Raw genomic sequence first — 27251 nt, 5'->3', positions numbered from 1 at the left:
GTTCCGAACACATGTGCTAGTGCTGTTACCATTACCCCAGGCACTTTAAGATGGGCTGCTGCATGAATGCACCATGTGCAGTGCAGTAGCATATCTGCTCTATAAAATGAATGAAACAGAGACTCTCTGCCATCTAGTGGTGACAGTGATATTAAAATGAATGCCATACAGCTCGATGTAGGATCGCTCAGGTCCTCAAACAGAAGCACAGTGAAGTCCATACAGCTGATACATGACTCTGTTCAATTATTGATGTGAAGATTAATGTGATTTTAAAAAACATTCAAATGGATTTCATTTTTTTTCCTCTTAATAAAAATTTATTCAATTCTGTACAATAAAAAATATCCAGTGGTACCAGTTACCGGTAATGTTTCAGAAAAAAAAGATTAAATAAATTAAAAAACCAGCACAAATGAGTAAAATACAAGAAGTATTTCCAGTCCAAGAAAAGTAAAGTGAATCTTCTCCAGCTAACTGTGTGTGATCAATTCATTTTCCTTTGATTTAAACTAAAATATTAAAAACATTTAAAGTGAAACCCCATTAGTTGTAACATATATATTAATGGATTAAAACAGATTTAAGTTCAACAGCAAGAACATTCAGACTTGAAAAAAAAAAAAAGGAAAGTGACACCATGAGGCATACGCAGCAAGAAATAATTCAGGTTGATTCGTTTTACAGCTCACTGATGTTCATTAAATGTCTGAACAAAAAAACAAACACACACAACAAACATTTGAGCTGTAGATATGAAATGCTTAGATTCCTGCGATTTGGCAGTTATAACCCCTATTACACAGCATTAAAAGCAACACAAAGCATTGGAATTACCCAAAATCCAACACAACAATCAGACAGATGGTTCACAGAATGAGTGGTTACTATTCTGCAACTTTCAAAGTTGTTAAAAACCTTTAAAAGTTTTGCAAAATGCTAAGCCATATCACCAAAGGTTATTCCGCTTGACAAATCGAAGGACATACTGTATAAGGTGCCAGTGATAACATTCTTTAGAATTCATGGAGCTAGACGTGTGAAACTCATGGCACAAAATGATGACTTAATGCACCTGCAAAATGTCTTGTATCCCAATGCAGAAGGCACTGTAAAAAATTGGCTGAGATGCAAGTGATGCATACTAAATTTCAAATATGGTTTGGTGTTCAATCACTTTTTAGATTAAATTGACTGAACAAATGTGTGTATCATAGGTGTGGGTGCAGGTACAAAATGGCTCCTGAATCCTCCAGTCTTTTTAAGGCTTCGGCTTCATGATTGAGGTCGTGGTAGGAATTCTGCAGAGACAGAAAGAAGCATCAGTATTCAGAGAATCAAATAGTGAAAACGCAGACTTTTTTGCACAACTGAAGAGGACAGCGACAGTACCTTCATAGACCTCATGGTGTCAGATCCATAGTAGTGGATAGGGAGCCTTTGTGTCTTGGAGTTAGGGTATCCAAAACCAGCAATGTGGACCACATCACAGTAGTTGAGAGCAACAAATACAGCGAGGATACCTGTGGTGGGATGCACTGGCTGGAAGAACACACAAACGTAAGTAATGACAGTCCACTGCCAAGTCATTTTATGACAACCTTTTTAAAGCCCCTGTAAAGAGCACTTAAAACTGTCATTGGCGACACCTAGTGGTAGCACCAAAAAAGACATCTGATAGCCAATACCAAGATACCAAAAAGGTCTAAAAGTAACACATGCGGCAAATTTCACTTGGATTTTCTTTTAATTTTCCACAAAAAGAAATGCATGCTTTCATAATCCCCGAAACATTCTACTCATAGTGGCTTTATATATTAGATAAATCCATCAAACAGTTCTTGTATAAAAATGTTTCTCACAGCGTATGGTGTGATGTCAAATAACAAGGGTCGTATAATCTACATGCACTCCACATGACTTTTCCTGCATAATTAAAAGAGGTAATGAAATTAGCATTTAGAGGCCTTTAGAGGCTAAAGGCTAATATTGCATCTTTTGTGCAATAAAAACTAGGAAGAACATTACACTCTTAAAAGCATTCAGGACAATGAATTAACTGCAGCATCTCATTTAGACACTAGGTGGTAGTAGAGGGCAATATAAATTGCTGCCTTTGACCTTTCCTTATAGTTAACAGGCACGAGCCTCTTCCAAGTCTGGAATACGATCCAATAAACTCGGTATCAATTGTTATTAAACTTTCAAAGTAAAGTAAAAGTATATCTGGGAAATGGAAGTTATGTAATGTAAACTTGTAATGTCTTGTGAACTTCGAGCAAAGCAAAGCAGTAGGTTCAGAAAAGGACTTGTTGGTCGACAGAAGATTTAGCAAGTCTCCCCCTTCAAACTGGGTGCTTTCCAGCAGCTTAATCACTAGCTTATTACAGCCTCTTCTGAGGAAAAGCACTCTGAGGCCAGTGACTAATAACAACTCAAGGCTGATTTCCCGCATGATGTTTATGAGCAAATCACTTAAAAAAATACTTCCGAAAATGTTGCTTACTTGGTACATAGCCAGAGTATTCAGTGACACAGATTTGGAATACAAAATATGAGAAGACAAAGGAAAGACGGCAAAAAAAGATTATATTGTATTGTGTTCCTTTTGTACAGAAGTGCAGGATTTCATATCATGTATTAACCTGTCCTATTTGGACAATTGTAACATGACTCTAAGGTCACTCAGGGACCTTGACTGTTATATTCTTGGGGAGTTCTGCTCAGTTAAAACATTTTGTGTGTGTACTGTTGGTTGCTACTTTGCTGCTTTTAGGTTCTAGACATAGACAATACAGTGTATTTTACATGGTTGTGTGACTGGATGGCACAAAACTGACATTATGTTTATGGTAAAAGAACAAATTACATATCTATGACTACAACTCTGACAAGGAGTCTGTGGTTAATTATGATAACTGTATTGAAACAACAACACTAAAGTAGCCAACCACAATGGAAACCACAACATTTTCCTCAAACACAAAAACATGGACATTAATAGAAAGTGTAACTTATAATAGGAGTAAACATATTTATTCCATCAAATACTTTAAGGAGCCCTCGATTTTGATGATGATTTAAGACGGCAACCATGAACTCCATCATCCCTGTTCAAGTCCAGAATCAACCTCAGTTGCATGTTGTTCCCTATCTCTCTCTAGTCCCTTGTTTTCTGTCATCTCTCTACTGTCATCTGATCATGGTTTTAAATACCCAAACAATACTATGAACAACGGTTATCTTTATTACTTCGGTGCACTTTGTACGGTCCGTCCTACAGTCAATGGGACATAATTATCTAAGTGAGAATACTTAATACAAAACAAATAAACTGAGGGCAAATTTAATCTTAATTAAATCTCTTTGTTGGCTGATTGAAAGCAATAGTCATTGTTTTTAATGTTTGTTTTTTATCACAGTTCTGCTCCTGTAAGTTCATGTTCTATTAGTCATTGTTTAGTGCTCTTGGACTAAAGCCTACACTGATGCTGCATCTATTCAGTTTATGGCTTTAATAACAAAAACAGACAGCAGGAGAGATTAAATATGGGTGTGTCATGGTCACATGACACAAACATTGATAGTAAGGACTGTATACATCATATAAGATGGCATGCAAGCTAAGCCTGAATAAGATAAGATAAAAAGACATAAAAGATAAAGGTAAGGTAAGGTAAAAAAAAAAACCCAAAAAACCCACTACAACCTCAACCTCAGATGACAATCACCTCCCGGCTAACACCCCCTGGATTCCCTGTATACAAATAACAGGGCATCCAGGGGGGCTAAGCGTACTCAGTTTACTGGTTTGAATCCAGCTGAGGACCTTTGTTGCATGTCTTCCTCCTCTTTCTGTTTACAATATTCCATCTCACACCATGTCAAAATGCTATTAAAAAGAAAATGGCAATATCCCTTGTGCTCGACACAATGGAGATCTTTGTGCTATTAATAGTGCTAACACATATTTCTGCTGTTTTATTGCTTGTCACTTGTGATCTGCCTTTGCTGGAACAAAAAAAAAACAAAATAAAGTGACATTATCTGACCCCACCGGCATCTCTTGAGAAATAAAACTAATGTTAGATATAATGAGTAGAGACATGTTTGTTGTGTTGTCCCTGGCGGGGTCTTACAGTGCACAGATAATTGCCTGTGTTGTTTGCCATTTCCTATATGACTCTGTCAATGATTATCCACATGTCCACAGGGGTAAGAGGAATCACTTCCACATGACCGCTAGATAGAAGGAACTTTCTCTTTCCATCCCTTTCAAAATGTTGCACACTTTCCCCAGCAGCCTTTTCACGTCTCTCTTCTCGACAGCTTTCCATGTTATCATCAAGTTTCCTCTGTTTCTCTGTTTCTCCAGCACGCACCAATATTAACAAAGTCCAACCTCCAACATTTCCACTAGCCAGGGTTTACTGATTGCCAAAAACATAACTTTTTTACCAAAAGTGAGTGACATTGTTTCAGATAAATAAAACTTCTCTTTTTTTATCTTTAGACACAATTTCTGGCTACTTATACTGTCCCCAGTTAGTTTAGCTTAGCATAAAGACCAGAAACAGTGGGACCCCCTTAACCTATACCAACTCAAAATGTAACTAATGAAAACACTGTAACTCATTTGCTTATTTCATATAAAAACAAATTGAGAGGTTTCTGGTGTGTTATGTTTGGGATTATTTCTTGGCAGGAAGCAGTGACTTCCTCAAGTCTTTTGGCAACCGCAAAGTTACTTTTGGTAAACAGATGATGTTACTTATGGTCAGAGCCAGGCTTGCTAACTTGCTGAACTCCTTTTTTTAGTCTCATGCTAAGCTAAGCTAACCAATTTCTGCGTTGTGAGTCATTTTAGGCAAGCAGACATATCTAATGGTTGGCAAGAATACCAATAAGCAAAATTGTCCCCAAAACGTTGACCTCGTACTGAAAGCCTTGCTGAGAAAGGCTGTACGTTTTTGTGGAGGTGTATATTTAGACAAGGAATTGCTATGGAGATTGGATCTTTACTTCTGGTTTGCCTAATGTGAGATAAGTGAAAGGAAAGGCATGAGCACATGTGTATGTGGCAGTTTATGTTTTTCTATGTGTGTGTGTTCTGCTGGGCTTAACTGAACTAATGCTTGAAAATACTAAACAAATGTGATCTCTACAGCAGTGATAGAGAAGAAAATCTAACCATGATTTACTTGATATGAAACTGAGATCTGACCTCTTTCCTGTATTCTTCTTTCCCCTCTTCAGCATTAAACCAGATCAAGTTGCTATTGCACTTTTTCCCCCTTAAATTCAGAAACTAATGAGCACCCCGCAATGGGACACAGCTGACATTTTGTGTGTATTAGCCTCATGTGGTCGCCAGCTCACGGGCGAACACCAGAGCTCTGCAGCGGCCCGGCGCATAGTTTGGATGCAGGCCCATGGAGCCTTGGTGAGTGAGGGCGGCGAGGGGGGCTGCATACTGTCATTCCTGCAAGTCAGACCTACAAGAGCTCAACACAAGCCTGTGCTTAGGGAGACGGGTGTGAACATTAGAGTTATGTGTGTGTCCAATGCATAAAAGAAAGGAATAAAACTGGGGAGAAGTGGTTGCATGTACGATAGTATGACTTTGTGCCTGTGTGTGTGTGTGTGTGTGTGTGTGTGTATCTATGTGTATGTTTGTGTGTGTGTTGAGGGGCTCCTAGTCTATCTGGCAGGATCATTAGTTGAGGGAGAGAGGTGTGCCTGCAGAGAAGGTCTACATTCTGAATTCAGGACCCCCCTGCTGATTTGATGGATGAGAAAATACCCAAAGACAGAACAGAAGAAAAAATAAAACAAAGAAAAGTTGGTCATAGAATCAAAGTTTCTAAAGTTTTAAGAGTAAAATATAAGATTTTTCAACAAGGTTAGAGATAAAGTAACTGTCTGTAGGCCCCATTCCTCCCTATCACTAATAACCCATCTTTCTCCTCCTTCTACCCACAATCCTCTACCCCGGGCCCTCTCCATACAGTCCGTGCAGATGGTGCTGAGCTCCTGTCGGGTGAGCCTGCTGATTGCCTGTAGGATCGCGGCCTTCCCACTGCTCACTCTTCTCATGCACCAGCCAGTTGTGTTTGTACTGCAGTCCAAAAGGGTAACACCCCTCTCCCCCCGTCTCTTTAACAGAAAGGGCTCAGGAGAGGGGAACATGCAGAACCAAAACAAAACTTGGCTCGGGCCCACGTCAGAGACAATCCCCACCAAACACACAGCTTGGCAGATGGGACGCAAAGGGCCAGTAAAAGCTTCACTCCAGATGAGTAATAGTCCAATTTAAATAACAGGGTGTTTCAAAATCGCATGGCCTTACTCAAAAGGGAGTTGAAGTCCAGTTTGTGAAACAAAAACAGATCAATTGTACTTTGCAAAAACTGTAATGAGTCATGTTTTCTCATTGCACAATCGCTCTTCGGTCAAAGTTTCAAGAGTAAGTTGTGCTTGTGTTTACACTTTAGTTTGTTGCATGTAGATGAAGTTTTATTTTCTTTACTTTTGTTTAATTGAGCCAAAGTCACAAATCCTGCTTTATTAAGACCAGCTAAACCTTGACATCATGAAAAAAAACTGTGAGGGTCAAAAAATCTGGACATTTTCCAGAGAAGACAACATTGATCAGCTTTGCAGAGAAGGAACACAGGGAGCTGTCCGTGTTCTAAAAACATAGCATCTGGTTGAAATTTACATAATTTACACAATATTTTGGCTTTTCGTCAAAAGCCAATTATTTCCCAGGGAGTCTCTGTGCGGCCTAGATGACACAAGCAGCTTATCTTGTAATGAGATGCCAGAATACCAAGCAGAAGCTAATCTTCATCATGTTTTGCAGTAATTGGATTCACAAAATTGCTATTGACCCAGCTACATTTCAAGAGAAGTGCCTCTTCCAGTAAACTATTTATCACAGCACTCGAGACATATCACTCGAGGAGCTCTGGCTAATCAGTGGATGCTCCATCCAGCCTTGTTAACATTCATGTGGGAAGTAGTGAAGGGCAAAAGGAGAAAAAGGGGGGCATGGGAGAAAGGAAACAAACAAGAGAGAAGGTTCAAGTGGGAAAATGCAGATAAGGACAACATGAATTAGCAGCAACAGTTCATGTTCAGCATCATGATTCTCAAACCAAAGAAATAGAATTGATCTCGCACCTGTTTAGTCTTTGGATAGAGAGGGATCCGGAGCAGTCTGTCTGCAGTCTGGTGCAGAAAGTGGGGATCCAGCACTCTGATTTTACCTACGTCACCCAACCAGATTTGGGGAGGAGGCTTCCAAAAGCCTTTCCTGACCTGGAATGCACACATAAACAAAGCGGGAGATAAAACCCAGGATGTTGTGAAATTGAAAGGAACAAAGGGACAGAAGTAGAGTCAAAGATTGCTCTCTCCAGTTAGTACACTGAGTTCATTAACACAAACGAGATGCAATTGAACCTACGACTCCCTCACGTCTGGAGGCAACCAAATCGATGTGCAAATTAGCACCTTGCAACTATTAGCAGAGGGAGGCCGGAGGTGCCGGGAGCAACAGAGTGAAAGATGTCTGCAATGGAAACTACATTTAAATCTAAACGGCGCTGGCATCACTGAAGTAGAACCTTTCAAGTAGTGAAATTGATGGCTGGAAAGGGTAAGAAAAGAAGCTCAGGACTGTTTATGTGAGGCAGAGAGGGGAAGAGACAAGTGAGACAGAGTGAGACGGAAACATGAAAGTGTGTGTGTGTGTGTGTGTGAGAGAGAGTGCATTCTCACACATATCCTGTACCCTCTTCTCATTATAAAGGATCTCTTTAAGCCACCGTAGATCTTGCTGTTTAAAAGGCACCAGGACCATAAGTGTGCTGGGCTCGTTGTGTAGTGCAGGGTTGTAAGAGGCCGACTCAGGGTAGAAGAACCTCATGGTGGTCTTGTTCCCCACGTCGTCCTCATAGCCTCTCACTGGGGCATCATTCAACCTGAGGCAGGGACAAAGTACCACATTCAGGGACAATTTTACATTGAGATTAATCACAAAGTTTACTAGTCATGACCTTTGGACTGTTCAACCCAAGTCTTATTTGTATAAATGTGTAACTTCTGGCTCATGTTTATTTTCAAATTCCATCTTCAATGCAGAGATTCAGGAAATGATACTCCAGCCATAAAAAAATGCGACTAAGCACTGCGAGCCTGAATCATTCAGAGGCTAGTGAGCGTGTGGTAGCAGTTCTCTAAAATAAGGCTTATAAAAGTATTATCATCACAGTCATCTTGATCACTTGCAATTGGGCATCAGTGCAATCAAGTATTCCAGAGAGCGGTCTCAGGCAAGGAGCAAATTAAATAGCTTTTTTCCATTCAATGAACTGTACTGTCATCAAGGTGAGTATGACATATAATGTCAGCATGTCCTGACAATGTCTCTGTATTCTGTGTTTTTCCACCACAGAATAACATCAGGAAATTGGACACAGGACATAGCTGTTGTAGCTAATAGCATATGATCTACAGGTTATCTGATCGAGTTATTTTGTAAGCCAACTAGCAAGACAATTTTTCTTCAGTAAATGTTTGTTCTATGCGTCACCCACTTTTAGTGTGTCATTAAAATCAGCAACCAGAATTGTATTGTACTCAGGTCCTTCTCCTGCCTCCACATACCACCTGTCAATTCCCAGATCTGCATGTCTAACCAAAAACATTCCTTAAAATGTAACAGTAAAATATTTGACATTACACATACAGTACATCTCTGCTTTTTACTGTTCACAAATAAGTCATTGCTTGAACAAATAAATAACACATGAGCACAGACTGAGACCTTTTTTTTTGTTAAAATGATTAGTCTGCACTTTGGAAACTTCAGTCCAGACATGCTTTAACAGACTCTTGCGGTGTTCCTATGACAGAACCAGCCCAATGACGTCCATGTCTAAGGCATGCATTGTTATTCTGAATGTCAATAACCTTACTTTACTTGGCCAGTGAACGATTAGCTTCTGAGTGGAGAGAGAGTGAAGGAAGGGAGGGAGAAAGGGGTTGATAGGGGGAGAAAAATGCACTGTGGCCAGGCCAAATTCTAGCTGTTTGAAAGAGGCTTATAAAAACTCAGAATGCATGGGTTCATTCCAAGGCTGTAAAGTCAGATTTGCGGCGTGCCTTTGTCCCTGAATAAACTGAATGCTTGCTTTCCTTTAAAGAACTTCACTTGACCTAAAAGCTTGCTAATTGCTGAGAGGGCGGCTGCATGTCAGGGTCAGACGGTCACACAGTCGGATACTGTCCATCATTAGCCTACAGCCAAGTGAACTTCGGATTCCATTTCAGATTCTTATATCACTTAATAGCTTTCACCACATTCCCTTTTAAAGGTCATTTAGCAATGATCTGTCTGTTACTTTAACTCAGTCCTTACAGTCACATTTTGTAAGGTTTGAATATAAAGTACAGGTATCTTTTAAAAAGACCGGGCAGTGGAATCAAAAAGCATAATCTCTCTTTCTTCATGTCAAAAGTTAACAACAATAACAACAATGAACGTGAAACTAATAAATATACTTTCATCGTTTGTTGCTTACCGAATGACCACATCATATTTGTTGATGATGCTCCCCAAGGAGCTGTTTTTAATAGCAAAGCCATTGCCTATGACTACACAGGTTCTGCATTCAAGTCTGTGGTGAAAAAAAGAACACACACACGGACACACTCTGTTAAATGTGGTACATTTATAATCAAACGCCCCTCCACGGCTCCCCTCTAGGGACATAAATGTCAACTTATTCATCACATGAGTAAAAGCAAAAGTTGTGAGGCTAAGTGTAAGGCACTACCAATGACCAATAAATACTTAACATCACAGTGATGAAGCTATGAAGGAATAAAAACAGGATGTGTTCCACTGGAACCAAGCTTTGACCAATCAAATCTGAGAAAATATTCCTGTCGTAGTTTCATTTATTAACTATTTTTCACAATCCTGCATTCATAGTGTTACCATTTTATGACTGATATCCTGGATATAACGGAATAAAACTTTAGCATAATGTGCCAGTTTGGCTTAAGTGAACTCGCACTTACTTTTCAATGTTGGTTGGCACCTGGTAATTTGCAGTTACAGCAAGAACTTTCAGTAGCAGCAGCTCTGGAGGGAGTAAGAAAAGGAGCAGTTAAAATGTGAAAAATACTTCAGAATACAAAGGCGCTATTCACAAATTATGAAGACTTTTTCTTTAGTTTTGTGACCTTTATCAGTAAAGATATATAAAAAAACATATTAAAAAAATATAACATACACCTTCATTATATAACCAGTAACAGTATGCTGTGAGACGTGTGCTGTGTATGTGCAGAGTTAACTGAGCTGAGATGATGGAGGATCATGTAAAATCAACATACCACTGCCCTTAATGCCATAAGGTAATACCAGCTTAGACAGATGTTCCCGCCAGAAGAAATCCTCCAGTTTCAGAAAAAGCTTTGTCTGTCTGCTAATGCTGCATGAAAAATGTCAGAGCAGGAATTACAAAACAATGCTGGAGTGCACACAATTTCACTGCATAGATGAATTATATTACAGGAGGATTTGTGGCTGAAAGAGAGAGGAGAGGTTATGAATGAGGTGTAAGGCAGTAACAACTACTAAACCACACAATGGACAATACAATCTGTGCCGCCAAAGAGTACAGTGTCCACATTGGCATATGGAAATGCTTTATTTGAAAATGTTCTGGTATCTATTAAGCAGGAAAACCAGACTCATTATAAGCAAACTGGGCATTTACATGATGTCATTCAATAGCAATTTTCCGTCATTAAAACTCCCTGTTGGCATTTCTCTGCTGAGGACAGGGAAAAAGAAACAATAACATTCACAGAGCCTGTGGAGTAAGACAGATATGGCAGGTTGTAGTATGTGAAATTGTTGCCTTTCTGTGTTTGCTGGCTACGGACTCCAGCTGTTTATGACCTACTGTCTTTGACAGTGAGTCTCTCAGACATTTATTACCCTTGTGTGCCAGCTAGCTGTCTGCAGGAGATCAGGATACATCTCCAGGGAGGGGACTAATTAGAGAAATGTCACTGTGATTGCCTGGAAGGCCTCCATGTGACTGTAATGACTGATGTGAAAGTCCATGAACAACCAGCAGCAACATTATGTTCGGAAGCAATTCATGTTCCTTTACAGGAATAAACACAGCGGACATGAATCTTAACTGTTTAAAAGGTCAAAGGGCGGGCGATGGAAGGTCCACTGAGCTGAAGAAATAAACACTGACCTTGAAGGAGGTTGGGACAAACCACATATGGAGACCATGTCACTATTTTGTAACAGAACAGAGGCCACATAAAGACCAAGACTACATATACAGCTGATAACAGAGCAGGGAAAATAAATGAGAGTGAGTCAGGGAGGTGGAACAGTGATTACTTAACAAGGCAGAACCTGAGCAGGACAAACAAGCTTTTGTCTGGTTCCAGAAAATGGAACTTTATCAAGCCAACTTCTTAGCCAACATTAACTCTCCCTCATTTCTTCGACACATTCCACCTGAGTGACTGAAACTTACTGTAATGAGCCTGGCACCTTATGTTCAAATAAAAATACTGGCAAACCTGTCTCTCCTAATAAGGCATCCACTCCCTCCAGTTTGGAAAAAAAACACAGACATGCCATTACTCACTTAAAGTTAAGGCTCTCCCACTTCTTCTGGGTTAGCCAGCCACCACACAGCGACTTGCTACTGTTCAGAGACTTGCTGGTGCCGCCGTAGCTGAAAGACAGACAATAACCACAACTGGCATGAAACTACTGCTGAATCCATAAAAACACAGTGTGCCAGCAACTGGGTCCAGAACACTCAGAAAGTGCAAGAATGGGCAAATGCAGAGCAGTAATTGACCTGCAGCTCAGACTGCCAGATGATCTGAATGTGGATTTTCTTACTAAACTTTTAGTGAGTCAGCACTGCACAGACCTCATGAGTTAACTTTTTACCAGAAATGGGAATTTCTGTAATTGTGCGACCTCAATTACAGAACAACAAGAAAGATAAAAGGAAATGGTTGTTAGCGTGTGTGTAATTACCTCTGAAGTATGGCATAGGAACAGTAGTATGTGATAAAGGAGATGAAGAAGAGGAGAACTGGGAGAAGCCTAAGGCACCATGCTGGAGTCAAAGAGGACAAAAACAGGCAAACATACAATTTAAAACAAAAGGACAAAAATTATCACATAAAACAAATGCTACCTTCAACGTTTAGAAACTTAAAGTGAGATATCTCTTTTTCCTTGGTGTAAAGGCCAAAGAAAGTGATCCAGAAATGTTAAATCAATGACAACTTATAGCTTTAAAGAACCAGCTCACGAGTGGGAATCCGTTAAATGCAGGTGTAGTATCAGTTACAAACTGGGTACTGAAAAATGAAATTGAAATGACTATCAATAGCTTTCAGGCAAGTGCCACCTGTTACTTAGAGCCAACTGCACAGGTCTACAGGAAACACCCCACCCATTATTTGTCAATTTGGTAACAGAGAGCAAAATGCTCAAATAATTGACAATTCTTTGAATTTAAATAACGAATGCAAAAAAAGTTTTCTTCTTGAAATATCAGAGGAATTAAAACGTATAAATATATTGCTTACAAGTTTGTAAATATTGATTGGTTTAAGGATAATATATGCTACTCATTTCTGACCCAAAGTGAGAGAATGAGGCAGTAGGTAAAGCTTGACATCAGTGACATAGTGATTTTGGTAGTATGAGTACTGCATGTAACGGAAACTCCATGAATTCTATGTGAGATTAGAAATTGTAAGCTACCCTCTAACCTGTACTTCTACAGCTGAACAAAAAGGAGACAACACAGTTTTTTGGACGATACAATTTCTTAATAATTATAATAGATACTTTGATCATTCTAGGAAAGTAACATATTCACTTTCTTTCCGGAACTAAGATAAAAAAGGTCAATACCTATAAATGTGGGTACCCCTCATATGTGTACAATAAATATGGAGCTACATCCAGCAGCTGGTTAGCTTAGTTTAGCGCACAAAGACTGGAAATAGCTAGCTTACACAACAAAATTAAGCCCTTTTATATATTTTGGTTAATCCAAAGAAATGTGTAAAGACAACAAGGCGCATAGTTACAGGAAATAATGTATGGGTCTATTTCTTGTTATGGCAAAGTGAATTCCTGGAGGGTCCATCGGTTGTCTAGCAACCTCAAGGCGATGACAAGACTGAATGTTTAACTATTCTATAAAGGGGACAAGAAATCTGCTGTAACTGAGACTAACATTCAGTGACAGACAGTATTTCAAGTGCTTCATGACATAAAGTACATCAACCTTCAATACAACTGCCACTATAGTTCTGTGTTGGATACAAATGATTGCATAGGGTCTTTGTCCATGGTAGAAAGGCCAAATCAAAAAACGAAAGTTAAAAAGAAGCACCGGACAGCTTTATTCTTCCCTGTGATCATTTATTGCAGATATCAGTGGGAGTAAGAAAGAAAGAAATGCAATATCTTAGAAGTGACGGTTGTGTTTTTGGGATCATTGTGTAATCCAGCACGTGGTACCATGCATTGTCATTCTACACTGATGACTGTAGATCCTTTCAAACCAAAAAAAGGAACTTTTAGTACGCAGCACAGGTAACCGAATGAAAAAAATAAACCTTGAGTATAATGTTACAGATCTGATCTGTGACAAAGAGCATTTGGGTCTATAATCCTCTCATCATCGCATGTGAAATAACACACAGATCAGATTAGTGCTCTCCTGGATATCAACCAAGAGAAAAGTCCCATTCCAATAATCTACTTTATGACTATCACATATATGAACAAAGGGTTAACAGAATGTGATAAAAATGCACAGATGTCCTCAACAACCCACAAATGTAGAGCTTACTTTTAGTTGCCTTCTGGGACATCTTCAGGTGCTCCTTGGTCCTCTCATGTCTACGCAGTGCATGAGGTCATCCTGGTGATGGGTCCAGGGAGGAGAAAGATCACAATTATTTGCACCTTTAAGCTTTTTAAAAGCACCAAGCTCTTCTGAGATGATGATTTGAAAGAAGTAACTAATTTAAAATATACAGCAGTTAATTGAGTCTTAGGTGAACACACAGACACAAATAAATAAGCTACATTGAATAGTCTAAGGCTCACATGAGGTTGGAGAAAATGGGAGTGGCAGAGAAGCAAATCGATGCAATGAAGCAGAACCATCACACAGGAGAGCACAGACAAGAGAAGGAGAGAGACAGATGTAAAACAGACAAGAAAGCGTAAGAGAAAGACAGACACAGAGGCTGAGAGGGAGAAGATGACGGCTGATTAAAGAGGATCTTAAATGAGGAACACACATCACATCCTGTGCTCTTAGTCTGACAGTCTTCAGAGAATTTTGATAATAGCTTAAATCAGATTAAAAGACATGCAAGGCCACACATACTATTCCATGCACTACATAGATTTTAGCCTTAATATTCATTATTTGCAGAGGCCAGAACTATCTGTACAACTAAATGGCTTCACTGACCATGCATGACACAGTTTCAGAACCAGCAGGTCATTCAATTCAACCGCTAACTGCAGGAGTGCACAGCTGAATATCTATTTTGAGATGTGTATGCATGTTCATACTTGCTACATTACAACAACAGTAATGTAATACTGGTGTAACTCTACTAGTGAAGCATGCACGCCCAAAACTTGAGTCTAGCCAAGGAGTGGAAACCACTTGATCGATTAACACCACCACAGAGACTTCAGTGGATATTAATCTAAAACATGACGACACTCAAGGCCCTTATTGTCGACATAAAACATGATATGATTCTGCTTCCTTCCGTATCAGGGTGTGGGGAGTTATTCTTGTGAGTGTGTTTTCATCCCGAGCCGGATATGAGGCTGGGCTGTGTTTGTGTCCTAAGTTATTGTTTAGGAAATGACAAAAACACTAAAGAATGTGCAGAGGAGCAAACTTCAAAATAATCTTTTTCTTTAATGAAACGAGCAAGGTTATATAGTTTTTTCCTCTTCTATGTTGTTGGCTTTCCAAAAAGTTGATGAATGAACCTATGTTTAAGTCAGTTATTAAACATGCTGATCCAAGCTTGTGAGATGTGAGAATATGCTGCTCTTTTAGTCATATTACTTTGTAAATGGAATATCTTTGGGTTTATGACTCTTGGTTGGAAAAAAAAAACAGAATTTAAATGTTTCCCTTTGTGCTCTGGAAAACACTATGACATTTTCTTTAACTGTGTTCTTACACACTGACTAAACAATTCACTCCATAATTGAAAAAAGAAGGATTAAACTGTACTCCAAATCTAATGCAGTAAAGCAGCTAGTTTGTCTTCTTGAAATGCAGTTTTAGATAATAGTCCAGATATCTAAGGTATCTCACTATTCACACATGCCTAAATATTAAAAACAAATGCATAACTTTCTGAAATGTGATCCCTGAGAACTGTACTAACACGAATAACATATTAACAACATTACTACAGGACATCTTACCTTTTCCCTCTTTCATTGCCAATGATTAAATCCTCAGTGTTGCAGATGGAACAAGTCTGGGCTTCTCCCTGTAGTCAAAACAAAATATATGACATATTAAAGCAACTGGAAAATATCTGCACCTAAAACATGATATGCTTTGTTTTTCTACTTGTCTTTGCACTTGATTGGGGAATTACATAAAATTACAGTTGTAAAAGGAACATAACTCCTAGAAAGGAAACTCCAAATACATGCATGGCAGAGGGATGAAGCAGGATTGCAGATGCATTATTTCAGCATTTGCACTGAAATAGTAGAAATGTCATACATAAATACAGTCTTGGATGTTGCCTAATTTCTTCTTCATTTGTTGGCATTGCTAATAGTAAGACATTATAAGACTAAGAGATCAAAGAACAACAATTTAAGAAAGGACTGACTGCTTGTTGATCAAGCAAATTTTCTGCCTCCTCACCTCCGCCCTTCTGCACATTGGGGACTTACAAAAGCAGAACATAGCTCCCAGGAGCGTGAAGCAGAGGAAGCACAGAAGGCACAGGACCTCCTCACAGACCCCACAGGCAACACACAGATCAGAGCAGCACAATAGCTGGCTGTCTGTGATACAGTGAGAGGGGGGAGAGGGGCGGAGAGAGGGCTGGTTGGGAGAGCAGAGGGGGTCAAGCGCTGCGCCTTGAGAGGCTGCAAGGCACGTTGGCTGGTCCTCAAGATGTGAGGGACCATCAGAGCACAGCAGAGTAAGATTTAGTTGTGTCAGAAAATGCACTTCACCGCAGATGTTCCGAAAGTATTGCTGCAAGTCTAACTATGGATCATGAAAAAAGGCAGACAGACCACTTAAAGAGCTTAGTCACACATTGTAATGATTAAAGATGAGTCAGGCAGCACAGCAGTGGAAGTTAAGTAATTACAGCAAACGCAGTTCATGGGAAAATACTGTCAGTGATTTCTGGTTAAAGCTCCTCCACCCCAATGTCAAACAGAAGACAAGGGCTGACAAGGCTAATACTATGGAAATGTATGCTTATGGTGTAATTTATTAAGCTAATCATTACAGATAAATATTTATGTTAACATACTTTAATATGTGCTCTGTAAGGTATCTTTTTGTTATAGTAGCATTGAGGATATTAGCAAACAATCATGATTAAAGTTGGATTATTCAGACACACACACACACACACTAGAGAAAATCACGTGCACTCTTGTCACAATAGAAAATCACCTCTAAAACACATAATCCCTGAGTTTAATCCAGCCAGAAGAGCTAAATCTGGTGCCCATTTGTAACATTTTGACCGCTTTTATGAAGCAAAGCTTTCAAAGAATTTGCACGCTATAACCAACCCCTTTTCCTTCCTAAAAGCATCTTTCGGCATGTGAGAGGCAACTTTCTGGCGCCCTTGGATGGGATGTGCGTGAGACGTGGGGATTCCCTGCAGGGGTTTTCTATGGCAGTCACAGGGAACTTTGTTCTTGGGATGTGGCTTTTCTAGTGTCCCACCAATCTAACACAATTGTGCGAGCCTAGCAAGCAAGCAGGAGGTCTAAACGATACCTTAAAGTAGGCTATGGGATAAATGGTTGAAGTAATAGTTAGCAAAACAAAAAATCAACATATTGAATTCTTGGGTTATTCTTATAGTTGTAGCAGTTAGCCAAAACAGATAAATAAGCAGTTCAAATACTGATAGAAGTTTTGTATTACACACTGTGAGTTTTGATCCTGGGATGTGGCTTTTAGTCCCCCCACTTGTATCTTAGAAAGGCTTAGCCCCCCAACCCACACACAAGAGCACCAAAACAATCAAGTGATTAATTCCAAATCTTTATTGGCAAAAATGAACACCAATCAGTCTGTAGTTCACAGAGGTGTGGCCTACAAAGTAGCTACTATATTTGAATGTGGACCAAAAAATATATATATTTTAATAGTTGAACAGACTTTTGATTATCAAGTAACTACTTTTTTAATGATTTTATTTAACATGGGTAAATCTAAACTTTGCAATTTCAGTGCGGACAAAGCCTCGTGCACCCCCAGCGATCTTTGGCGCCCCCCATAAGGGAGGCCCGGACCCCAGGTTGGGAACCACTGCCATAGTCCATCAAAGCTTGTTAGTGATTGAGCAGGGAAGTCCTAACACTTAATTTAGCAATGGAATACAACATTAATATAAAGTTTGAACTTTTCAGACGGTAGCCAAATACACATATTTAGTATTTATACACAAATACAAATGATTTATGTGCACACACATACATATTAGCAGACATATTTGTCTTACACTTAGACTTAAAGGTTCACAACAGGAAATGTACTTATCAGGCTTGCAAGTTTACATGCAAATATATTTTACAGTGTATTGACAAGCAGGATACGATTCAAGCTTGCAGACAGGTATACTTAATTACTTAATGAGTATGCCAACACACTTCCAGGCATGAACACTCTTAATGACTCAGTAAGTTTATACTCGCTACTTTGTGAATCAATGTGGTCATAATTATTGAGATGGAAGTTGTATTGGCAGCAGCTGATCTTTTCCATTTGGTCATCATGCGACCACATTAACATATTGCACAAATATTATATATCTCTGGGCTTTATAGTGCTTCCTATTTGCAATTGGCTGCACATTGTGTCACATCTAAAGGGAGTCACTTGTGTATATTATCTATAAATCTTATATAACTAAGGAAATAAAGATATAAAGTGAGCTTTCAGATGAGGCTTATATACAGAGGCTATTTCCTCTGGAAAACTGTTTTATAAAGTTGGAGCTCTAACAGAAGGACTCATTTGTTGTTTAGTGCTGACCTTTGGAGGGTGTGCGTGTTATGGAATCTACAATATCGGTGGTGAAGGGCAGTAAAAGGTCCAAAATATAACATTCAATTCAATTCTATAGTAAGTGGATATCACCTTCTCAGACGAATATATATTTATCCCCTTACTCTATTGTCTTCTTCTCTTCTCCATATTATGAACCACCATTAAATGTAGTTTGGTAAGTACTCTGACCCAGGCCAGAAACCTAATGTAAGGAGATTTTTATCTAAAGAGTCAGGGAGTTTTTAGATCAAAATGGCCTTTCTATGTTGTATTTAAGGCCGGATTAGCCCATTTTTGCCCCTTTGATCCTACATGTGGTGTTAGTACTATTTAAAGCTTCTATCACCACCTCTCTTCAGTATGTTTGTCTCTGGTGTCCTTTAAGTAACCAAACTGATTTATCTCTCATATTACTCATACTAAGGTTTGAATGCAGGATCCTCCAACAAGACAGGATTCTCACGATTAGGCGATAATTTCAGGCTACGTTGTAATAGGACCTTGTTATTTCAGTTGATATTACACGACTGTATATATTTGCAAATATGCAATTGTTGAATTTACCAGACAAGGATTCATGGAGGTCACCAGTGCACCAGAGTATGATTACAATTGCTTGAAATGAATGGCTGGAGGCCAGACTTGTGTATTCATCACATTTCGAACATCACCAGATTGATTGAGTCAAGCAGAAATGAATCATTAATGCTGAGGGCACATCGTGGGGTTTCAGCTGCGACAAACAGCCATAAAAAGCTCCATCAAATGAAACATCTAGCAAAAAAACACAGCTCTCTGCTACAATCACAAAATACAATAGCCTAAAAAAGGAATATAAAAGACACAATTAAATACCTTTTAATCAATCCATCTATCCATCTATCTATCCCCCATCAATACGATATGATACGATAAGACATACGATACGATACGACATGATACGATATGACATGATACGATACGACATGATACAATATAACATGACACGATTTGACATGATACGATACGTTATGATACGATACGACATGATACGATACGTTATGATACGATACGACATGATACAATACGGCATGATACGATACATGATATGATACGACATGATACGAAACTGCATGATACGATACGGCATAATACAATACATGATATGACACGACATGATACGATACGGCATGATACGATACGGCATGATACAATACGGCATGATACAATACATGATATGATACGACATGATATGATACAACATGATACGATACATGATATGATACATGATATGATACATGATATGATACGGCATGATACGACATGATACGATACGACATGGTAAATGGACTGAATGGTGAATTGACTTTTTCTCATTGTCCAATCGGATGAGTGTAGAGACAGGCCTTCTGTCACTTTACAATATAACTGTTAGGTTAATGATAGCTATGATTCAGTGGTTGCCTTGACAACAGTAAAAAAAAAAGACGCAGGGAGCTGCTTTTTTTTTTTAACTGTAGATTTTAACAAAAAAGGCAGTGTGGTGCGCCTCTCGCTTTACAGCCTGCAAAACGCGCTCTGTCTTACAGTGCAGACGCTTTGCTGCTCACTCTCCGCTTTGCTTACATTCTATTGCTGATATCTTCTTTTTTTTTCACTCAACTAATGGACAGATCCTAGACAATTATAAATCACTGGGACTATAATTTTTGATAGATATATGAGCTCTATTGGCATATTTCTTTTTTTTTTTTAAGATTATTTTCGTGGCTTTTTGCCTTTATTTATAGGACAGCTGAAGAGAGACAGGAAATGTTGGGAGTAGAGAGTGGGGGATGACATGCACCAAATAATCGGCAGACCGGGAGTTGAACCTGTGATCAGTGCGACATGGACTACAGCCTCTGTACATGGGGCGGCTGCTCTAGCACTTGGAACATAGTACACAGCTAAAGCTAATCAAGATGCCTCCCTTCTCCACGGACGACTACCACAAACGCCTTCAAAAGATTGCAGTGCTGGAGACCAAAATTCACAGCCTAGAAGTGAATGTGGAGGTGAACGGACTGTGAGGGAATGACACCACTTTACCGTTAACTCAAAACAGTGGACAAGAGCAAGCTAGCACACGGCTAAGGAACACAGACAAAACTACCAAGAAACAGGTGGGCTCTGTACTGTGCTATAAATCTTCAGGTGGTAGTCCTCCTTGGAACTATTTTGGGGTAAAGCCCAAGAGTAAATCATGTCCCTGGGAAATGGGAGGAAGAATAACAGGCAGAGCACATCGCGCTGAGATATGTGATGAGACCGGCTGGCCTGCACTACCTCCCAGGCAGAGTGCCTCTTCAACCCCAGTAGTTGGTAGGACACAGCAGTGGACAGCTGCGAAAGGGAGGGTTAGCAACAAACCTCCCCAATAACCGAGTGTGGAAGTGCACAACAGATTTGCTCCACTGTTGCAGGACCCTGGATCTTCGTCTGATGACCTAGATAACCCTCCATCCTCAGGCAGCAGGGTAAGGACTGAAAGCATGTCAAAAAGTAAAAGGCTACAGGGAAAGCTAAAGCCTGGGCCTCAAACTCTGATTGTTGGTGACACTGCTGTGAGAGATGTACAAAGAATGTGCAGTAAAAACACCAAAGTACTCTGTTTTCCCAAGGATATTGTCTCTGACATGGCAGAAAGAATCCTGCATATTGATGCTTCACGTCCCACAGTGAAAAATATCATGCTGCACAAAGGGTCAAATGATATTGCAAAGCAACAATCTGAAGTGCTGAAACAGGACTTCATGGGTCTGTTGAACACAGTTAGCTCTCTGGATGCAGATGCAGTGGCCCCATACCACCGGTCAGAAAAGCAGATGAGAGATTCAGCAGGTTGCAGGCACTGAATCAGTGGCTTTCATCTGCTTATGCTGTTCATTCAGTGCACTTTAATGACAATTTCAACATATTCTGTGAACGCAGACATCTTTTTAAATCTGATGGAATTTGCCTAAACAAGTCAGGAGTAAAACTGTTCACCTCTAACCCAATCTAGGATCGCATCGGCTACAGTCTCAGACAATATAGCCTCTGGGGACAGAAGTGGGGTTAGGGTTAGGGTGAACCTGCTGGGCGGTAAGTGATAAAGGACTTCCTGTCAAGACTTCCTTTTCAGGGTGCAGCATTGTTACAGAAAGAGAAAACGTTTTCTTGTGATTAACTTGTTATTAACGGGTCTTATCTTTGCCGAAATTTCAACATCATGATGCAGATTTGTAAGAAGTAAAAATTCAAGCTTTGTCAGGTCTTTCCACAAGAAGAGAAGAAAACTTTTAAAATGCTCATTTGTTGAATGGAGGTCGGCTGATCTGATGCATTCGAGGAAGTCGGAAATCTGAACGCTTTCGCGTCAAGTTAAATTTTAGATCTAGAACGGATTGTTGGCTGAACTTAACATCCGGATGTCTGTTAATGGAGATTAATAAGAAGCTAAATCGTCTTCAGATCACGCTCATGGGAGCGGGGATGGCATTATGGCCGATTACGTTCCGCCTGCTTTTGCTCTCCTCACGGACTGTTTTTCTTGTATATGCTGATACGTGTGGTCAATATTACTCGGACTACAAACGTAGTTTAAACACCAACACCCGTGAAGATCCGCCTTCCTTACCCCCTCAAACCCCAACCAGGTCGACCTCTTCCTTAATCACCCTTTCCCCCTACTCCCCCATCTTGAAGTTCACTGACCAGATGAAGGAGCTGGTCAATGCTGGAATTAAATGCACCCCTGCACTCTGCCATTTTTTCTCCCATAAACCCTGCCAGTTCAGCCTCAGCAATTCACCCAGACTATTGGCTTCTAAGTCCTTGAACAGTACCAGGGCATCTGCTGTCAGCATCGGCTGCAACTAGGACACCCCGGGCCTTTGCTACACCAAAACTGTTAATGACAATCTATCCCTAAGTAACCTGAGGCCCGGGGAGAGAACTTTCTTCCCAGGAACAATAACTCCAGTTTCAAAGCCAAGATTACACACATTGCATACATTACCTTGCTGAGATGCTCTCAGCTGCTTGCACTGAATTTGACTGTGTAGTTATTACTGGGGATTTTAATGTACATAATTCAACTCACTGTTGATGTCATTTTTCGAGTAACGTTACACTACTCACGCATCTGTGCATGCATTGTTTTTGGCTGAAATAGTTTAACTCAGTTACATGCACCATGTCAGCCGTGACCAGGAAAAGTGATGTCTGTAAGTGCTTTGACAAAAAAGACGACAATAATGCGCTGGGCAAGATATGTGGTGTTAAGTATGCTTTGCCACATGCGCTTAAAGCACAACGAGAAGCCAGTGGAGACAGACAACAGGCAGTCTCGCATCACATCATTTGCTAGCCCTATTAGCACACGTCATGATGATGATACCAGAGCGGAGAAGATTAGCCTGCTAATAACAAAAATGGTGACTGGAGATTTGCTCAAGTGTTGTGGAAGGAGAAGGCTTCCGTGAGCTGATTGCGTTTGTTGACGCGGACTCCATGAGAGTGGAAACATGACTTAAGTGTGAAGCAACACAGACCTGAAGTCCATACAGTCCGCTACCGCTGTGACGTTTGACATCGAAATGAAGAAGTACTTTGTCGCGATCAGTAACTGTGTGTCAGAACAACGGGGCATAACGTGGGGTTCCACAGGGGTCCATTCTGGGACCCCTATTGTTCAATCTCTATATGCTGCCATTGGGCCAAATCATACAAAATAAGAAAGTATCTTACCATAATTATGCAGATGATACACAAATATACATCTCACTTACACCAGGAGATCATGGACCTGTTCAACCTCTGTGTAACTGTATCGAGCAAATCAATGACTGCATGCAGCAAAATTTTCTCCAACTCAACAGCGATAAGACCAAAATAATTGTCTTTAGGCCATAGGAGTGTCAGCTCTTACCTTTAGTTCCTCTCTCTTACTGCAAAGAGTCAAGCCAGAAACCTGGGTGTAATCTTAGACTCAGATTTACATTTTCACAGCCACATCAAATCAGTAACTTCTTCTACGTTTTACCATTTAAAAAACCTTGCTAGACTCAGAGGAATAATGTCAAAGTAAGACCTTGAAAAGCTTATGCCTTTATTTCCAGCAGATTAGATTACTGCAACAGTCTGTTCAGAAGGCTTTCGAAACAAGCTGTGCAGCAACCTCAACGTATTCAAAATCCCATTGCAAGAGTCCTGACTAAAAGGAAGAAATATGACCTCAGTAGTCCAGTTTTAACATCCTTACACTGGCTACCTGTAACTCCGAGAATTTATTTCAAAGTTTCACTGCTTGTGTACAAGGCTCTCTGTGGCTCAGCTCCCAAATACATCTCTGATGTGCTTGTGACATATGAACCATCTAGGACTCTGAGGACATCTCGGGCTGGCCTACTGGTCATCCCAAGAAATAGGACAAAACACGGTGAAGCAGCGTTTTGTTATTATACAGCACAGACCTGGAATAATCTCCCAGATGATGTTAGACAAGCCCTGACAACCTGTGGGTTGATCTTAATATAAAGCACTCGGGACGTTTTTTTCCGGGAAACAAGAGGATGTGACGTATCTGTGCATTCGCAAGTACCTCTGCTGAGAGCTCATTCTCCGGCACTACTGTCAACAGTGTGCAACAGGAGACAATGCAAGCTGTAAAATAGAGTGGGATAATGCCAACAAACAACCAGCACTGACAATAATACCAACACAAACTACACACAAGAATAAAAAACAAAAATAAGTTTTAACTAGTGAAGCCCGTCTGACCAAACAGGAACTTGATCAACATCAGGGGGAAAACTAGAGTCAACATGCTGAGTTTTGTGTCTTTGGCAAAAACCCCTGATGCTCGTTCATGCGTGCGAGTGTCCGCGCCAGTGCGTAAAAGAAGGTTGACTGCAGTTCCCTCGATAGCCGACCGTGTTGCTAGGAATGAGGATTTTCTGAAAGTTACATATAGCACCTTTAAAATATAATGGAAGATCAAATATTGCAGCAGTAGGAGTCTGGGACTCCATGGTCTGGGACCCAAGAGGAAAATAATCCTAAGGAAAAGTATAACTAATGTTCAGGGAACTATAATTCAATATACTGTTGCATTGTTCTGACTGGACCTGTTTTATATTTTAATGCTACATTTTGCTTTTCTTTTAATGTTTTAATGCTCAGTTTTTAACTGTGTGAATGGTGCTTTATAAATAAACTTGCCTTTTACAATTACCACCAAGTCATTTTTGAACTAGAAATAAATGTATCAAAACACTTTATAGTGGAGAGCTGGTTAAAATGTCCCCTTTTTGCCTGCAATGCATAGTCATTTTCTAAGTCATTTAATTACAATAACATTTTTTCCATAGGGAGGCCAGAACCCACCAAAGGCCTTACCTTTTTTCACCTACTGGCTGCACTCAGGAGTGAAACTACTCTGTCAGAGCTACCGTGTCAAAATGAGCTATTTGGTTATGGCCATGTTGTAGTAATTTTGGATGGGGTTGCACTACAGTGTGAGTCCTACAATACATCAACATTCAACTTATTACAACAACTGCAATCCAAATGCATTACATATCAGACACACGGTACTTTATGTCCATTCCTGCTATCACTCCAACCAACCACTTTCTATGTATTATCTATCAAGGTTGGACTTCTAAGGTGATCTAACGTTTAACAGTCTGCATCAGGTCTGAATGCAGCATGAACTAGAGACTGTGTGTGTTTTTATCACAATAAATTATGGATGATAAAGATTTCCTGATTAGCTTCATAATTGTAATTTATGACATTATACTGGTTTGTTTTCACCTTTGTTAATCTCTAATCTATTTTTAGGATGGGATATCTTTTTCACCTGTTACCTTTAGATTTCTGGGTTTACTAAAATTCACGCTGGGATATTATATTTAATTTTATATATTTGATCTGCAAGCTACACATATCTTTATGGCACACTTGACCATTTTGTTAAAAAATCATTATGTAAATATAAATTGACCCTACTTATTAAAGGTGTTCTTTAATTTTATTTACATGTAGAGAACTTCATCATTAATGTGCAGGCCTACTGTACATTAAACAGGCTTTCAATCTGGTCATTTTCAATCAATGTCAGGTAATCATGAGGCTTACAATTTCTGCTACTCTGCATCTATGGTAAACATGTTTCATACACTGACATGAACTAGCTGTTTACTTAATCAATAATCATCAGGCTCAATTGCAGCTGTGATGTTTCTCCAGTCTATCATATCTTATAAAGCACCTTGTGCTTATCATTAGCTCATAAATGAACTCTTTCTGTCTCAGGTGCCTCCTCTGTCAGGACATTGTTATACAACATTGTTGGATTCCAATCTTTGTAACTCATAAAGTAAAGTATTTCGCTGTAATTTGACATATGACAATAAATATCTTGAACTTGGTATTGTAATGTTTTGCTTAAATACAAAACACAATTTTACTTCATGAAGCCAACATAGAAGAGTTTTATCGAATTAGCCTAAAATGAGCCTTCAGAGTGCAGATGTGTTTCAACACAGCTTGACTGATTCAAGGACGATGCTTCACAGCAGAATCCCGGCAGCACAGATGAATGGTCAGCCAGCCAGTTTGCCTCAAGTCACCATGTGAAAACTATTACAAAGCCACATTCAATGCAACTTCAGTGGTTACAGATAAACAAAGAAATAAAAACAAAGCTTACAAATGTTGCAGTATTCTACACTAAGGAGAATGTAGGAAATAATACTGTGTAAAAAGTTATCTGGGTTTGCAGCAATAAGTACACAGGGCTGATGCATAAACAACTACCTAATGAGAAAAAATTTGAACAATGCCAACGTAGCTCCACTGTTCCTCTACTTTCAGAATTGGCCAGAAATATTTGCCAGGATATCTGATTATTAGAGTTGTTGAGTTGCTCTTGGTGCCAGAGAATAACCTAACTTACACTTCAAATTGGAATCAATGCCACTGATCACAGGGAACATAATACATGTGGTTTAATAAATTTACCAAACGTGTCAGACACTTCATGAATATAACGCAGCCACTCCTTTTCATCCCAGTCTACACAGTACCTTTCTATCCCTCAAACAAGACAACAAGTAATTTTCGTAGTAATGAAACTGACAGTTTCAAATCAGCGTGCCAGCGAGATTAAATATGATATCTTGTGATCCAATGCGGCCAGTTACAACCCATCAATGTTTATTTCTGCCTCCCTACAAGCCTGCACACAACTCCTTACACACAGGCTGCTGTTGCTCTCCGTTAGCTTCAAAGCTGTTCTTACAGTCTTACTCACCAGCGCTCTCAGACAGATGAGCTTTAATCCATGGAGCGAGCCTGTTGTACTGTACAATGATGTTGCAACCAAGTTCACGTTGCTTTTGGGTGGCAATCCCTGCGTGGGAAAACGAGGAATATGCGGTAAAGCCCGCAGCAGACACACAGGGGTGGAAGCAGTGATGTGACGTGAGCATCAAAGCTCATCCCTCCTCTGAACAATGTAGCGGAAACAAGAACCGCGCAGGGTAGTTTACTGTGGGTCTGAGTGGCATGAAGTCCGCAGGCAGTTAGAGCGGTTTACTGGAACGCTTTCTCCCTTTTACAGCGCGTTCCCTTTCCCTGTGAAGTGCAGGCACGCATGCGCGTGTGGGTACGCGCATCGACTGCTGGAGAGAACAGACCCACATACCGGGGCTGCTTAAAAGTACAAGCCGAGACCTGATGGTGCTGGCGTCGAACTATCAGGTTATCAAAATGTCTCATGTGATCAGTTGATTGTGATTATTTGCCCCAAGCCGTCTCAGGCCGTTCCGATATGTACTTTTA

General features: G+C 39.9%; 1 protein-coding gene across 1 annotated transcript; it reads right to left on the bottom strand.

Annotated features, from left to right (window-relative positions):
• Positions 1-310: 310 nt before the first annotated feature.
• On the bottom strand, positions 311-27026 carry st3gal4 (ST3 beta-galactoside alpha-2,3-sialyltransferase 4). The gene is made up of 12 exons (XM_069668829.1): positions 26722-27026; positions 15560-15627; positions 13941-14012; positions 12101-12182; positions 11697-11786; positions 10411-10508; positions 10093-10156; positions 9591-9686; positions 7799-7988; positions 7186-7323; positions 1393-1542; positions 311-1301 (listed from the first exon to the last, which is right to left on the bottom strand). The coding sequence occupies exons 3-12, from the start codon at positions 13960-13962 to the stop codon at positions 1212-1214; spliced, it is 1020 nt and encodes a 339-aa protein (XP_069524930.1). The 5' UTR covers positions 13963-14012; positions 15560-15627; positions 26722-27026; the 3' UTR covers positions 311-1211.
• Between the last annotated feature and the right edge of the window lie 225 nt (positions 27027-27251).

The sequence above is a fragment of the Semicossyphus pulcher genome, unplaced genomic scaffold (assembly GCF_022749685.1).
Source record: "Semicossyphus pulcher isolate SPU_LCO1_2020_fin unplaced genomic scaffold, fSemPul1.0.p SCAF_19, whole genome shotgun sequence".
Classification (NCBI taxonomy): domain Eukaryota; kingdom Metazoa; phylum Chordata; class Actinopteri; order Labriformes; family Labridae; genus Semicossyphus; species Semicossyphus pulcher.
The sequence above is the reverse complement of the archived record's forward strand: the minus strand, read 5'-3'. Positions and strand labels throughout refer to the sequence as shown.